Consider the following 16752-nt stretch of genomic DNA (forward strand, 5'->3'; position numbering starts at 1 on the left):
GGGCGGGAGGGGGGGAGACATGCCCCCCCGAGCCGCTCCGCTTTTGCGGAGAGACTTGGGGGGGGTTTAAATGCCTGGCTTCCCTGCGCGATCTTCTCGCCGTGGGGCACTTGGAGAAGATCGCGCAGGGAAGCCGGGCAGACATGCCCTCCTTCCCCCCTAAGCCACTCCGCTTTTGCGGAGAGACTGGGGGGGGGGGATTTAAATCTGAGAATTTACAGCTCTCCCCTCCCTTCCTCTCTCCCTTCCACTCCTCTCTATTTGCTTTCTTTCTCCTTCCTTCGTTCCTTCCTTCTTTCCTTCCTTCCCATCTCTCTCTCTCCCTACCTTCCCTACCTTCCTTCTTTCTTTGTTGCCTTCTGACATACTTCTGGTGATGTCAGGGGGTGTGGTATATGCAAATAACGTGTGCTAATGAGTTGTGCTAATGAGCTCCTGCTCCTCTTTTTCTACGAAATGACCTCTGAATCTATCTAATCCCCTTTTAAAGCTGTCTATTCCTGTGTTCGTTGCCCCGATAACACTGTCTAAAAACCATCTCATCCTTTGCCGTCCCCCAGCATGAGGGTCTTCTCCAGGGAGTTCTCCCTTCTCATTGGGTGGCCAAAGTATTGGAGCTTCAGTTTCATTATCTGGCCTTCCAGGGAACAGTCAGGGTTGATTTCTTTTAGGATTGACTGATTTGATCTCCTTGCAGTCCAAGGGAGTCTTCTCCAGCACCATAGTTCAAAAGAATCTATTCTTCGGCGCTCGGCCTTCCTTACGGTCCAACTCTTGCAGCCATACAGTACTACTCAGTAGTCTCTTCTTCTAAACTGAAAAGTCCCAGCCTCTCCAGCCTTTCCTCATTGGGAAGGTACTCCAGCCCCCTTAATCATCTTGGTTGCCCTCCTCTGTACTTTTTCTGTGTTATCAGAACACAGTTCTGGATTGCAGCAGGCTATCAGCCCAGTTAAAAGAAAAGTGGGGAAGGGTCCTCAGTACGTACTGCGATTGATGACAGTCAGGAAGGCATCCCATACATAGCCTCCACTGCAGCCGTGACTGGTGCAGTCCACCAGCTCTGTAACGGTAGAAGAGACCAAAAAGTGAATCCCACTCTTGGCAGGAAAAAGGCTTCATGTGAATCTCTGTATGTAGGGATGCCAGCCCCCAGGTGGTAGCTGGAGATCTCCCGCTATTACAATTGATCTCCAGGTGACAGAGATCAGTTCACTTGGAGAAAATGGTCGCTTTGGAAGGTGGACTCTCTCTCATTATGCCCCATTGAAGTCCCTCCCCTCCCGAAACCCTGCCCCCTTAAGCTCCGCCCCCAAAATCTCCAGGTATTTCCCAACCCTGAGCTGGCAACCCTAGTTGGAAGTTGGTTCATCTTTAGAAGGAAATGACACTTGCAGAAATAGATCGTATGCCCTGAAAACCCTTTCCCTCACATCCCCACTTCCAGGAATTGGTTGCCTCTCTTCTCTTAACTCAGTTTGTCTTTAGTACATCTTGCAGCCTTACAAATAATGCACAAGACCAGAGGGCAATTTCAAAAATCAGAGTTATTGATGAAGGTTCAGAGTCCGCCTTAAAAAACTGTTCTCCCCTTACTTGTAGCTTTGCAGACATGATCCTTTGTAAGGGAAAGGCATTTTGAACATTATTAATAACTTATTCTTATCTTTATTTCGTATGCTGGAACGGTGGAGTCCTGGTGTTAGAAAGTAGAGATCTCTTGGGCCACCCACCCACGTCTCCCCTTGCTCATGTTCCAATGTACCCTGTACGGAGACATTTCGCGGTGAATGTCGGTGGATGTTCCACAAGGCCTCAATGTTGGATGCAGCAGCAAAAGCCCAGCATGATCTGCACGAACCCTGGAAGGGGAAGAAAACGAAGACGACTTTGGCCCTTTCTGCACCTGCAGGACTCTAGTCGGGGGGGAGCTCTCAGGTACGGAGCTCCGGAAGAGAACCTCTAGGGGGCGGGGCGGTCACGTGGTGAAGCCCCGCCCCCTTCTTTACCCCGCCCTCTGCTTCGATCCTCATTCCGTTTGGGAATGAGGATGAAGCAGGAGGGTAAGTAGCCGGGCCTTCTGACACACTTCCGGTGATGTCAGGGGGTGTGGCCTTCTGTCACTTCCGGTGATGTCAGGGGGCGTGGCATATGCAAATAAGTTATGCTAATGAGTTATGCTAATGAGCTCCGGCAGCTCTTTTTCTACAACAAGACCCCTGTGCACCTGTATTTTGCCTCCGTCTCTGAGTGCATCCTATTCTTCCATTCTGCATTCCCTCCCATTTTCACTTCTACTTTGGGTCAGAGCTTTCTCATCTTCCTGTATTGTTTGACAGGAATCTGCATTCAGACCGCTTCCAGCACACTGTTGCCCCGCAGCTACCAAAACTCCTTTTGCTGCGATTCTTTGTTCTCATCCACTTTCAAATCACTAATCCTTCTAAAGTAGAATTGTTTCTGCAGGTATTTAAGTGCTGCCCACTGCCCTCCCCCATTTCCGCCTCTCTCTCTTTAGGTTGACACTCCCTCCCTGTTCTGTTTTCTTTCCCTCCTTCTCTAAACACAAAAGAGGATGTGTCTTCCAGTTCAGGCAACCTTAAAAAAAACCAGAGAGAGCATAAGAAGGAATCAGTAAATATAAAGGACTAGGGGGTTCCCTGTTCCCAAATGTGTCAGTCTTGCATGTGTGGGTCTGGATCTCCCCCTCCCTTCCCTTTTTTTTGCAGAATCACAGAGGGAGGAGTTGGCAGCCAGTTAGCTAAAAAAAAATGCAAGTTTTGCTTGTAGATGCAGAATGCATACAGACTACACAAATAAACTGAAGGGGAAAAGACCAGTGCAGAGGGAATGCGTGCGACTGCAAAGTCAACCCTTAAGGCCTGACTCCTTGGATTCTCCGGAGCAAGCTGCCAGTGCAGAGAGGGCCAATGAGAACATTCACAGAACGATCGAGCTATACTGCAGGTAAAAGTATAGTAGCAGGTCACACGGGCGCTCCCTGGCCGACAGCAAAAATAAGCTCTGAATTTTGGGTTGCCAGCCTCCAGGAGGGGCCTGGAGACATCTCGGAATTATGACTGATCTCCAGGTGACAGAGATGTCCCCCTGGAGAAAATAGCATCTTTGGAGGGTGGGCTCTGTGGAATCCCACCCTTGCTGAGGTCCCTCCCCAAGCCCTGCCTTCCCCAGACGCCACCCCCAATTCTCCAGGAATTTCCCAACCTGGAATTGGCAGCCCCGCCTGAATCATTTCATTGTTTACACTAGCCCTGCTCCTGGATGCACAGAAGATTCAACAGGGGAAGCTTTTCCTACCATGACAATAAAATCACAAGAACAGCTTCATCTTACTCATTACTATGCGTTCGACTGGAGGAGAATATTTTGTGTCATTTTGGTTGCTTCTAATAAAAAGGTTTGGCTTGTTGCTTTGGATTTTACATGGGCCAGTTTGCAACTTTCCTGTTCCGCCGGGAGAAGGCCAGTATGTAAAGGTGGCAACTTTTGCCCAGCCCCAAATATCAGAGAAAAACTGCCTCCTCTAATAATAGGGTTGCCAGCTCTGGACTGGGAAATTCCTGGATATTTTGGGGGTGGAGCCTAGGGAGGGTGGGGTTTGGGGAGGGGAGGGGGGATACCTCAGCAAGGTATCACACCATACAGCCCACCCTCCAACGCAGCCATTTTCTCCAGGGGAGCACTCTCTGTCATCTGGAGATCAATTGTAATAATGAGAGATCTTCAGGCCCCACCTGGAGGTTGGCAACCTTATCTAATAAGCAGAGGGCCCACCACAACTGATTCCTGCAGTCACCCTCCCAGCCAGAAGGACAGCATGCAAACCTGGAGATCTGCGGCTTCTGCCAGTTTGATTTTGCTGACGGAAACGGGCAAATGTGTGTGTTTTTCTGTGATCCTGTGTGATCCTCCTCCTACCGTCAATTGCTCACTATTGGATACACATTCAAGTGGGATTTTTTTTGGGGGGGGAATTCCCTCCTTGGTTTTGGTTGAGTTATGAGTTTGCTATGAGCAATGCAGGAAAGAGAGGTTTGGGAGAACCTCAGCTTATTGCATTCTGGGGCCTCCTCCGATTCATCTTGAGATTTCTGCAGCCGCTTCAATTCCCTCCTTTTTCTTCTCACCCTACAAAGCTCGAAATCTCCCGAAGCTCCTCCCAATGGACACCTGCAAGGGCTGCCTTTGAACTTCTCAGTGCTCAAAGAAAGGAGAACAGGGAGATGAGGGACACATTGGTTTGCCAACCTCCATGTGGGGCCTGGAGATCTCCTGGAATTACGGCTCACCTCCAGGTCACCTCGAGGCTAGACTATTGTAACGCTCTCTACATGGGGCTGCCTTTGTCACAAATCCGGAAGCTGCAGCTGGTGTAGAATGCTGCGGCCAGGCTGTTGATGGGTCTCTCTAGGCGGGACCATATCAGGCCTGTGCTGAAAGTGCTGCACTGGCTGCCAATAGCGTACCGGGTTTGCTTCAAAGTGCTGGTTCTTACCTTAAAAGCTCTATATGGGCAGGGACTGAGGGACTGCCTTTCCCCATATGTTTCCCCAAGGGCACTACGGTCGGGGTCTCAACATCTCCTGGTAACCACAGGCCCCAAAGATACCAAACTTGCTGCGGCCAGGGCCTTTTCAGTGGCGGCTTCCTACCTGGTGGAATGAGCTCCTGGAGGAGATCCGGGCCCTGCGGGACCTTGCGCAGGTATTAGGGCAACTGGAACTAGTAATCCTAGTTCCCCAGGAGAAAATGACAGCTTTGGAGGGCAAACTCTATGGTATCGCCTCCCAACTGAGCTCCCTCTCCTCCCCAAACTCCTCCCTCCCCAGCCTTCACCCCCAAATCTCTAAGAATTGCCCAAGCCGGAGAGGGCAACCCTACAGGAAATATGCAAGGATCTCTACCGGTTGGAAGCTCTGTTGCCACTGTGTTCATTGGCACCCAAAGAGCCATTGCTGCGTAGAACAAATGGAGGGTTTAGGGATGTACTAACCTTAATGGTGTCCCTAAGAGTCATTTGGTGACCCCCTCCTCTCTGTTCCTCACTGCACGGGGAACCTGCCCCTTTGCTTGTGACTCCTCCAGAGATTCAGTTTCCCATCTCATAGTCCTTTTACATCCCCTTACCTGTTTCTTCACTTCTGTGATGGCTCCAAATTTTCTCCAGTCACAGGAGGACGGTGGGTTTTGTGCCTTTGGGGACTTTGCCAGCCGATTCACTATGGGGGGTTCTATGGGCTGAGGGATTCCAAACATCGTCTTAAACTCACTTTCTGGATGAAGGAGAATAAAGAGACATTTGCATTGTTGTCTGGAGGGAGCTGGTGATAGTTGTTCTAGTATGAGGAAGAGGTGCTCTGTGCGTGCTCAGGCACTCCCGTCTGTTATTGTATAACTTCATGTGTCTTACATTTGGGCACAGAAAGCAAACACATTTTCTGGGTCTAGGCCCCGGACCACCCTCAACCCTGTCCAGTTGCTTGGCTCAATTTCTTTACAAAAATACATGATAAAGACAGGTTCTGAACTTCTGAGGCTGTCTTACATGAAAGCTCCACCTGGAGGTAGTCTTGAGGTCCCTGAAGTTTTATTGATTTTGTGCTGCTGATTGTGGATTTTATTGTCTATTTTTTTAAATTTTTGTAAGTCACACTGTGAACTTTTGGCTAAAGTTGGGGGAAGAGGTCCCCAACATGGTGCCCAAGATGCTACCTGCTGACATAGAAAGTGGGTGAGGCCAGTTGGGGCTTTTGACCAACAGGGCCTCTGATTGGCCTGTGGAGACATGACTGGCTGTGCAGATTCAAAAATAAACACTGTCTTGGCAGCATCTTCCACTACAGCACAAGGATCTTCACTGCATGACAGAAGGTAAGCTTTGTGTATGCAAGAAAATATATTTAAGCAATGTGTTCATTTAAAAAGGCATCCTCCTGTTCAGCAGAGATTTTGCCTGAGATGTTGAATATGCTGTTAGAGTTATGCATGACTTCACTCCCTCACATTTTGTGGGTGGCTCCACCTGTTGTGGCAGCCATTTTGTGGTTGGCTCTACCTCTCGTGTGGTTGGTTCTGTCTCCTGCAGCAGCCATTCTGTGATGTCAGAATGCCAAAAGGTGCCCACCAGCAGAAAAAGGTTGGGGATCCCTGCTTAATGCATTAAATAAATAAATATATAATGTATAATAGACCAAGGAAGCTATACCTACAGCCATAGAAAAATAGGTTCAGCTTAAGCTTTGGGTAGAATCATGTCAGCACTGAAAAACCCTATTGACAGAGGTTACAGAAACTCCGCTTTGGGAGATAAGAAGTCGGAGATGGAATCTGATAGGGCACTCATGACTTTCCTGTGTGACAGGCAGAAATTCAACAGGTTTACTTTTCCCCAAGCCTGGTGATACAGCAAGTTTTACTGATTGAACTATTGCCTATCCTCGGGCTATCAAAGGGCAAGGAAATCAAAGATAATACCGCTGATACAAGTGCAGTCCCTCTTCTGAGGCCCTGGTCACACAAGGGGAAAAGGCACGGCCAAAGCACGGCTTTTCTGAGCCGCATCAAAATAGACGTGCGGCGGCGGGATCAATACCTGTTTCTATGCTTTAAAATGACAGTTAATTTTTTTTTTTTTTGCGTTAGTCATGTATTTGGTTACGGGTATGGATGTATTTGGTTATTAAACACAATAAAATTTAAAATAAAATAATAAACTAATAGTTTACGAAAGGGGAACAATACAAGCTTCAAGATGGAGGAGTCAGCAAATTCCGGACAATATAATGATTTCCCGAGGAAGCCTGTTCAATTGAGGAACCACTCTGTCAGGAAGTTCTTCCTAATGTTTAGCTGAAAACTCTTCTGATTTAATTTCCACCCATTGGTTCTGATCCGACCTTCCAGGGTGTTGGATCCCCAAGCATCGAGAATAAATCCACGTTTCAAGAAAGCAAAATTTATTTCAAAGCTTTGGAAAGATACTCAAACAAGGTCTTTGTTAGGAATGGTTACAAACAGCTCGGGTAAACGTAATAAAGGGATTCAAACCAGGTACAGAACCAATGGGTCACTTTCCCGCTGGCGGGTACAAGGAAACGATTGCGCGGGTAATCCCTGGGAACACTACCATCTTCAGACATAACATTGATGCAGTTCCCAGGCTCAAAAAGCAACAAGCTAGCAATCAAGCTCACCTCCCACTTCACGTCCTCCAGCTGCTTGGTGTAAGCGTTACAGCAGAGTAAAACACAGGCCAGGAACAGAGGGGGGGGGAGGAAGGGTCTGTACATACAGGCAGGGAATACAGAACACAATGGCAGCCTGCTGACACAGGGTCAATATGGGCCAATGGTCTGATTCAGTATGTGTGTACCTCACCTTAGGTCAAGGAGTCTCAACACCAAAAATGGGAAGTTGGGGTAACAATATCCAATCCCCTCTTGCCTCTGGGTAAGGTAAACTCTGGGACTCACACAGATGCACACCTTACCTGTCAGGTCGCTGAACTGGGTAACCCCATACTGTGCTGTGCCCAACTCCGAGGCCTGCAATTCACGGCTCGCTTTGAGATTCTGCTCGAAGACCTTAAAACGATGATGCATCTCTGAGGCAAGAAAGGCAGATGGTCTCGTAAACTGAATTTCCTTCCCCAACATGAACAAGCTTTCTTTCATAATGAATCTTGAGCAGGGGCCGTTTCGTAGAAAAAGAGCTAGGGGAACTCATTAGCATAACTCATTAGCATATGCCACACCCCCTGACATCACCAGAAGTGTGTCATAAGGCCACACACTCAGCCCCCAACAGTCCTGGCCGCCGCTGCCGGCCTTGCAGCTCCACTGCCGAGCCCCATGAGGGGCCCGGCGGTGGACCTGCAAGGCCGGCGGGAGTGCAAGGAAGCCCCGCGAAGGCCCTCCCTGGCCCCAGGCAGGCAGGGGTGGGGAGAGGCAGGGAGGAAGCAACTTACCCTCCCTCTTCTCCTGCCTCCTCCTGGCTGAATGAGGGCCGGAAGCGGGGCGGCCGGAAGCAGGGGGCAGGGCTTCGTTATGTGCCCCGCCCCCCGTACCTCACCCGGGGGAACTGCGATCCCCCGCGATTCCCCCGAAATGACCTCTGATCTTGAGTCAGATTTCCATTGATTTAGACTGCCCCTTAGTCAGAGATAGGGTTGCCAGCTCTAGGTTGGGAAATATCTGAAGATTTTGGGGGTGGAGCCTGAGGAGGGTGGGTTTTGAGGAAGGGAGGGACTTCAATGGGGTGTTAGAGTCCACCTTCCAAAGTGGCCATTTTCTCCAGGTGAACTGATCTCTGTCGTCTGGAGATCATTTGTACTCCTGGGAAGATCAAGCCGGCAACCCTAGATCAGTACTCTGTCCACTACACTTCACTTATGCAACAGATTGGGCTACATGAGTTTTAAGGCATGGTGAACAGGTTCTGGAGTTCCTATCCCACCTTGACCCAGGGAGGGAAGCCAGGATACTGAGAAGACTTGAGTTCGGATTATAGTTCAGTCTTAAATCTCACTAGATAATCTTAGCCAAAACCCACTCTGTCCTCAGTTCTGCTGTGAAATGGGAATAACAGTGTACAGATTGAAAACTTCATTTCCCTCTTGAGAGTTCCGGCACCTCTTTTTCAAAATAAATAAATTTTAAAAAGCCCTGAAGACAAGCAAGTATAAACTGCTGGATTTAGCAGAAAATGGAGTGCAGTGCTTGCTATGGGACTCCAAACCAGTCTCCTATGGGCTCAAATTAAATAGATAGAGTTTCCTCCCAAAGTACACACAGCTGGGGAAACTCTGCCTAACTTCTGCCTCCAGAGTCACTTCTAAAGATACAGCAAATCTGTCAGACAAAAAGGGGGATTAGAACTGTACTGTAATATAACATCTCAAGAGGACGCTTTTTATAAAGGAATGGGATTGTAGTCAATTGCTATGTCTACTGCATGTTCACTGCACTGTCTTCTACCTGTGTAACCCGCTTTCTGCAATATGGTATGTCATGCCTCAGGGTCAAGATAGATGTGATGTCATCCTTGTGTCTGCCACTGGAACGCCGCCACCATTTCAATGTGAATTTAACCACTACAGTGAGGGCCTGATCTTGATTGGGCCTGCAGCATTGTGGGCTGAGGAACTCTTGTTCCAAAAGCAGGGGTCATTTCCTGCAGGACGCCAGAGGAGCGGAGCTCCGGCAGTAAAGAGCCCAGGGGGCGGGCACGTGCAACAAGCCCAGCCCCCTGCTCCCAGCAGCACTGGACCATGAGGAGCAAGAAGCAGCCAGGTAAGTTGCAGAGCCCCCCCATAGCTAGCAATCCAAAACAGTCCAGTGGAGCCTGAGCAGTGGGTATTGCCTTCTGACACACTTCCGGTGATGTCAGGGGGTGTGGCATATGCAAATAAGTTATGCTAATGAGCTCCTTCACCTTTTTTCCTACAAAATGACCCCTGTCCAAAAGTGTCAAAACAGTTCCAAGTGCCAAAACAGCCATGGGGGGAGGGATGCTGTCATGCCTAGTTGGGCCCCCAGACAGGTTTGTTTGCATTATTTTCCAGTTCTGTAGTCCTAATCCCAGTGGCTGACCTACATTTTTGGGACCCTGAAGCTTGAACTGTTATGGGGGGCCTCTTCTCAACCACCAACAATAGGGCAACAGTGCTGCAAGCCCCTGAGAACCATTTTGAAATTTGACCGGTTACAGGGACATTTTGAGGCATATGAAATGGGTATTAAAGCATATTCTAAGGTCAATATTAAGGCCTTCAACCCATTGGTTTATGATTCTGTCACTAAAATAGCCTTACTTTAATTACAAACACTTAAAAAAAACCTCCATCAATTTTGTTGAAAAATTCACTCATTAAAAAAAAGTTGCTTCAGGGTCCCTCCAGGATTAGGGACCCTGAAGCTTAAGCTTCATTAGTTTCATAGTAGATCTGCCCCTGCCTGATCCTACTTAGGGTTGCCAGGTCTGGGTTGGAAAATACCTGGAGACTTTGGGGGTGGAGCCAGCAGAGAGCAGGGTGTGGGGAGGGGCCTCAGCAGGGTACAAGGCCATAGAGTCCACCCTCCAAAGCAGCCCTTTTCTCCAGCGGAGCTGACCTCTGTCAGCTGGAGATCAGTTGTAAAAGCAGGAGATCCCCAGTTCCCACCTGGAGGCTGGCAACCCTAATCCTACTGCATTGTTTATCAGATATTTTATGCTGTTGGACTGGATTTTTAGAAAAGGGTTTTGTAACCCTCCTGGAGTCTCAGCAAGAAAAGTGCACTATAAAGGAAGTAAAGAGATTAAATCTCTTACTAAGGAAATTACTGCAAAAATCTGGTCTCTCTCTGCCTGACCTACATTGCAAGGGCTGTTATGTAGATAAAATGAGAGATACTGTAATGAATTTGGGAGAGGAAGGAATGAAATCAAAACATCCCGAATGCAGGCTTCATGTAGCCTGAAGTGTTAAGGCTACGAACCGGTGCTTTTAACTGATCCATCAATTTCTGTAAATAAGTTTGCATATAATCAAAACTTTTCATGAAGAGCAATGGAACAATAAACCAAAGCAAATAAACACCTTGCAGCTTTTCTTTTGCATTCTGTTTTCAGTAACACAGCAGAATATCAACAGCCTTAAAAAATAAAGGCAGGAGCCATGGATGTGCAGCCCTAGTGTTAATTAATCTGCTCCAGCTCTGGTTTCTTACCCTACTGATTACTCCAATCGAATCTTTGCCATCTTTGCGCGTCTGCTGCTGAGAGCCTGGACGAAATAGCACAAAAGTGCCAGTTGTGCTATTCAGGTCCACAGCACGGGTGCATGGAAACGGCAAAGCTTTGGATGGATTCAGCAGCAGGTTATGAAATCAAAGCTGGAGTTGTTTAATTGATGGGGTTGCAGATCAACTCCAAAGACAGCCTCAATCATCTTCTCCCCATTCCCAAACCCGGCTGACAGAAACAGCTCCATTACCTTCTGGGCTTTTGTAGGACTTGTTATACTGTATCATAAAATCCTGGAACATCTGGGTCATTTCGGTCTGTGGGGGGGGGAAAGGCAGAAGGTGAATCCCTCAAAAAGCACTCATGAAAGAGCCATGATGCAACTGGCTTATTCCCCCATATGAAGAGATTGATATTGATGTTACATTGGCCCTGATAGGGCATTTTTACTTGTATTCTTAGGACCGAAACTGGAAGATACTTATTGGCAATATTACTATCTCCTATACAAGGCCAGATACATTTGTGGCCCCACAAACAAATGTTTTTGTCATTCAGTTCCAGATTGGAATATTCCATTTTTGGTCCTATATCAATTGTTTACTGCCTTACAAGCGTAATAGGGGCTTTGTTGCGTCTTGTATTCTGTACTATTTGACCTCTGAAGAAGGCTCTTGTGGGCTGAAATTCATCAGGTCATATATGGTTCCTTTTGTGCATTTGTCACTTTGATTATTTTATGAGGCTTTATTTGGGCCCCTTCAAGGTTTTTATATGTTTTTGAAATAAACATGTGTACTTTTGTCCATACCTATTGATGTTTTTAGCTTTTGGCCCTTTACTAGTTTTCTAAACTTGCTTTGGAGGTTATTCCCCATACACCTGTATTCTGACCTAAGCCCCTTATCTACAGCTTCCTTCCAGGATTGCCCCCTTTCTCTCTAGCTCCTGTGCCTTCAACAATTCTTTTTTTAAAAAAATACATTTTTATTAATTTTTAGAGTACATAAAGATGGGGAAGGGGAAATAATAAAAGTAATAAGACTTCTGCATATAACTTTCCTCTACTTATCATTTTAAAGTTCATAAAAGCTTCTTGATATCATATTAGGAAGTTCATATCTTTATATTTCTCTCTTATCCAGTTATAGAATGGAGTCCATAGTCTAGCAAAATCTTCTTCCATTTGCCCTTTTAACATTGAAGTCAATTTGTCCATTTCCGCACTTTCCATAATCTTCACTATTAGGTCATATTCAGAAGATATTGATGGAAGTTTCCAATTGTATGCAAATCAAATTTTAGCTGCAGTTACTACATGAATTATAAAATATTTTTGGTTTTTATCAAAATTCTCTGGTATACAATTCAATAAAAACAACTCTGGTCAAAAAGGTCTTGAAATCTGTAAAACTGCCTGAATAAAAGTGTGTACTATAATCCAAAACCTACGCACTATGTCACATGTCCACCATATATTGTAAAACATACCCACATGTTTTTACACTTCCAGCAATTATTCAACATATTTCTGTACATTTTAGCTAATCTGTCTGGTGTTAAATACCATCTGTAAAACATCTTGCACAGATTCTCTTTAAATGCCACCGATTTAGTTATTTTCACATTCACTCTCCATAGTTTACTCCACTGCGTAAGATCAATATTATAACCTAGATTTTGTATCTATTTCACCATACAGTCTTTAACCACTTCATCTTCCATTATGTGCCTTCAACAATTCAACAGAAAATGTTTTTCCCCCTGCTATGGCTCTACAGCAGTGGGGAAAGTTTTGCCAGATGAAATTCCATCTGTAAGGCAGCTGTCTGTCTGTCCATCCATCCGTCCATCCGTCCATCCCATTTTTCTAAGTACCTTCTTCCAAAGGCCATGACCTGGATGGCCCCCAGCTAGCCCAGTGTCATCAGATCTTGGAAGCTAAGTAGGGTTGGCCCCGGTTAGTACCTATACAGGAACTACCAGTAAAGCCCAGGGTTGCTATGCAGAGGCAGGCAATGGCAAACCACCTCTGTTCATCTTTTGCCTTGAAAACACTGTAGGTCCGCACTTACCACCACTTCTCCAAAATGCTCAGAGAAGATGATCTTGTTCTTTCAACATCTGGGATAGGTTAGGCTGCAGATCCCAAGGTCCCACCAAAATTTATGGATTTTAACCCAGATCTCCCAAAGCCTACTCTAACCACTGAGCCCACTGGCCCTGTCAGGAAAAAAAAAATGACACCACAAGCTAACTTAGTAGCATAACACTTGCTCTTTTCCCTGCCTCCTTGGCAACCCCCGATCCTCACCTCTGACACCATAGTACAATGGTGAGAGTGTTAGACTAGGATCTGGGAGACCCAGCCTCAAAATCCCCCCTCTGCCACGTGAGCTTGCTGGGGCACTTTGGGCTAATCACTCCTTCTCACCATAACCTACCTTGTAGGGTTGTTGTGAGGACTGAAAGGAGATGGGGAGAAGACTGTAAGCCACCTTTGGTCCCGACTGGGGAGAAAAGTGGGGTATAAATGCAGGAAGTCAGTAAATAAACGAATAAAGGTTCTCTCACCATGTTCTGGTCTGGGGGCTGCATGGAGCGGGCAGGAAGGGGGATAAATACCCACACCCTTGCCAGTATCAGCCAAGCACAGAAGGTGGAAGGCCACATAGCAAGTACAGGTGTTCCGTGGTGGGAGTATCAAGCCCTGGCCTGGAGCAGAAGTACTTATAAGGGCTTGGAGGGTGAGGAGATGTTGTGGACGGGATACAGTGAGAAAGCCACAAAGAGAGGAAGTGGAGGAGTGTGATCATTTTGCAGAAGGTGTTACATTCAAACTGCGTGCAGAATAAAGGCTTAATGTGAAGTTGGGAACCTGGCAAAAAATAGCACAGCACTATGACGGACCCCTGCTTCTTCATCACTGCCACAGGAAGTGGTGGCGGCTACAAGCATGGACAGCTTCGAGAGGGAATTAGATAAGCATATGGAGCAGAGGTCCATCACTGGCTATTAGCCACAAGGTATAGATAGGGGCTCTAAGACAAGTGATGCTCTGTCTTCTTAGTGCTTGGGAGGGGGTCAACAGTGGGAGGGCTTCTAGTGTCCTGGCCTCACTGCTGGACCTCCTGATGGCACCTGGTATTTCTGGCCACTGTGTGATACAGAGTGTTGGGCTGGATGGGCCTTTGGCCTGATCCAAAATTGGCGTCTCTTATGTTCTTATGTTCTTTTCTGTGAGGCAGATTTTCCCACCAAAACACTGTTCCTGACTCCCTCTGAGCATCCTCTTAGTAGTGTGTTTGAATGATAGAAGTATAACTTTTCTTGTGTCCCACCCTGTGATAGAGAAGTTACTTGGCTTTTGCCCAGGCCAGAGATTTATTGTAACTCATTAAGAGTCCTTTTATAAAACCTTTCAGAAATGGCCCTTGACACGAAGTAAAGTTAAAGCGAAAAGGTTGATTTGATTGAACAGGCACAGCTGAATCAGGAATAGGGCAGGGGAGGAGAAGTTGAGGTAACTGTTGATTATACAAATTAGAGTATTTTGAACAGGCAACAGAGTTTAATTGAAACTTATATTCTTAGAGATTCAAAACTGTGAGAGGTTGGTTTGTCTTGGAGATTTCTTTCCGTAACAATGTGTCTTAATAAAGTTTCATAAAACTAGCTTAGTTTCCTGGAAGTTAGTACTTTTTCCCTGTATTTCAGTACTTCCCTCATGGGATTATAACTTTCCCCTTTATACTCTTGAGACCATTTCCCTTTTCACACAAACCAGGGGTTCCCTTCTGAGTTAAACCCTCTGAACAACTGGGTAAGAAATATCCTCCTCTTTCTAGGAGCGATAATCCTCTTTTGTTTGGCTAGACTGGCAGTTTCCAACCTCCTGTTCAGTTTCTTCTGTCAAACCTAAACCCCAGTTCTGGAGACTGTGAATAAACGGAATTCAGATAGGGCTGACACTTAGACTTTAAGTTCTGATTTTTAAACTTTTCCTCAAATGTGTTGGTACACAGTAAGGGCAAGGAACTGTGTCCCTTCACTTCACAAGTGAACTTGTCTGTTTCCCTCAAACTGACACGCACACGCCTCCTGACTTGCAACTGTCAAGCACTGTTCCCTCTAAGCTGAGTTAATGTGAGCTAGCTCACAGTTTTTTAGCCTCCGGCTCATGCATTTTTGTCTTAGCTCAGGAAGGAGGGCTCCGGAGCACACTAATTTCTGCAGTAGCCAAATTGCTCACTCACAACTTTAATGCCAGGAGCTCACAAAGCAGGATTTTTGCTCATAAGACTCCGCAGCTTAGAGGGAACATTGCTGCCAAGCCAAAGTCCAAACAACAACTGACTCCCTCTGACAAGACTGACAAGACTTTTAAAAACTCTCCTCAGATGGCACTGACCAATCAGAGAGAAGGGGGGGTGCATGCTGGAAGCAGATTAACCCCTAATCTCCCAGCTCTCTGCTTTTGGTGCACTAAGCATCCGGCTTTTGGAGGTCAGTTCGTCACAAGCACCTCTGAGCCAGGGCCAGTTCCAGGCGCCAGGGTCCCCCTTACCTTCCCCTGTCTGCCGCCCCCCCACGCTCACCCCCTTCCTTCCTACATACCCCACTGTCTACCCCTGCATTCTTCCCCCACTGGCTTCCCAGCTGTTTGACTGGTTGCATGCCCTTCCGTTGGCAGCACTGTGGGTGGGTGGTGGGAGGCACACAATAGAGTTGCCAGCCTCCGGGTAGTGGATGGAAATTTCCCCGTACATCAGAAGCAACTTCACAACACTTAACACCTACTTAGTAGGTGAGGTGAAAGACCTCTGCCTGAGACCCTGAAGAGCGGCTGCCAGTTTCCAATTTTCGGGGGGGGGGGGCTGGGGCTGGGCCTGGGCCAGAGGCATTGCTTTGCTAGGAGCAAGGGTGGCTCCCGGGGGAGGCTGAGCACCTTCCTGAAAATTTCGGGGGAGGCTGACGCCCCACCGCCCCACCGCCCCCACTAAGATTACGCCTATGAGTCTGAGTCATTCTTCTGAGGTTTTCAAACAGAGGCTAGATGGCCATCTGACAGCAATGCTGATTGTGTGAACTGAGGCAGATCACGAGAAGGGACGGCAGGAAAGGGTTGCCTCAGTGCTTAGTTCTTGTGGCCCCTTTCTTACACGCCCAGGGAAATGCCAGCTACCTCTTTGGGGGTGTCAGGAAGCAATTTTTCTCCAGGCCAGTTTGGCTGGGTATCCTGGAAGGGGTTTTTTTTTGGTCATCTTCCAGGCATGGAGCAGGAGTCACTGGGGATGTGGGGTATTTGTGAAGGTATTTGTGAAGGTATTTGTGCAGGTATTTGTGAATTTCCTGCATTGAGCAGGGGGTTGGACTAGATGACCCTGGAGGTCCCTTCCAACTCTATGAGTCTATGAGTAGACAATATTGATCCATTCCCGCTAATACAACTGATCTCCAGCTGGTCACAGAGGTCAGTTCCCCTGGAGAAAATGGCCACTTTGGAAGGTAGCCTCTATAGCATTATACCCTGCTGGAGCCCCTCCCCTCTCCAAGCCCTGCCTTCCTCAGGCTCCACCCCCCATAATCTCCAGGTATTTCTCAACCTGGAGCTGGGAACCCTAGCTCACAAGCAAGCTGGGGGGCAGCAGGGGATGCGAGCGGGTGATGGGTGGTGGCAGCAATGGGACCCACCACAAGCCCTGGGCCTTGGCAACTGCCCCATGGCAGGGTATGCTGATGCCAGCCTGTAGGGCTGCCAATCTCCAGGCACAGCCTGGAGAACTGCCAGAATTACAACTGATTTCCAGACGACAGAAACCAGTTCTCCTACAGAAAATGGACTCTATGGACTCCAACTGCTCAGGTCCCCGCCCAATGACAAGTTCCCCCTTCAACCTCCAGGAATTTCCCAAGCCAGAGCTGGTGACCCTGCCAGCCCAGCTCTTAGCGTGTTCCAGGACGAAGTTGACTTCTAGTTCCCTGTTCCTTATTCACAGTCCACGGTTC

The 16752-nt window shown here is 47.4% G+C and overlaps 1 protein-coding gene across 1 annotated transcript in view; it reads right to left on the reverse strand.

The window, feature by feature from the left end:
* LOC107118042 (cathepsin W-like) overlaps positions 1-13422 on the reverse strand; it is an 18859-nt gene extending 5437 nt beyond the window's left edge. Inside the window, exons 1-6 of the mRNA XM_015420270.1 lie at positions 13318-13422; positions 10994-11060; positions 7511-7624; positions 5149-5294; positions 1766-1862; positions 989-1063 (exon numbers count right to left, since the gene is read on the reverse strand). Coding sequence (XP_015275756.1) covers positions 989-1063; positions 1766-1862; positions 5149-5294; positions 7511-7624; positions 10994-11060; positions 13318-13416 — 598 coding nt within the window. The 5' untranslated portion in view covers positions 13417-13422. The remainder of the gene's footprint in view (positions 1-988; positions 1064-1765; positions 1863-5148; positions 5295-7510; positions 7625-10993; positions 11061-13317) is intronic.
* Between the last annotated feature and the right edge of the window lie 3330 nt (positions 13423-16752).

The sequence above is a fragment of the Gekko japonicus genome, unplaced genomic scaffold (assembly GCF_001447785.1).
Source record: "Gekko japonicus isolate JY-2015 unplaced genomic scaffold, Gekko_japonicus_V1.1 scaffold306, whole genome shotgun sequence".
Taxonomy (NCBI): Eukaryota; Metazoa; Chordata; class Lepidosauria; order Squamata; family Gekkonidae; genus Gekko; species Gekko japonicus.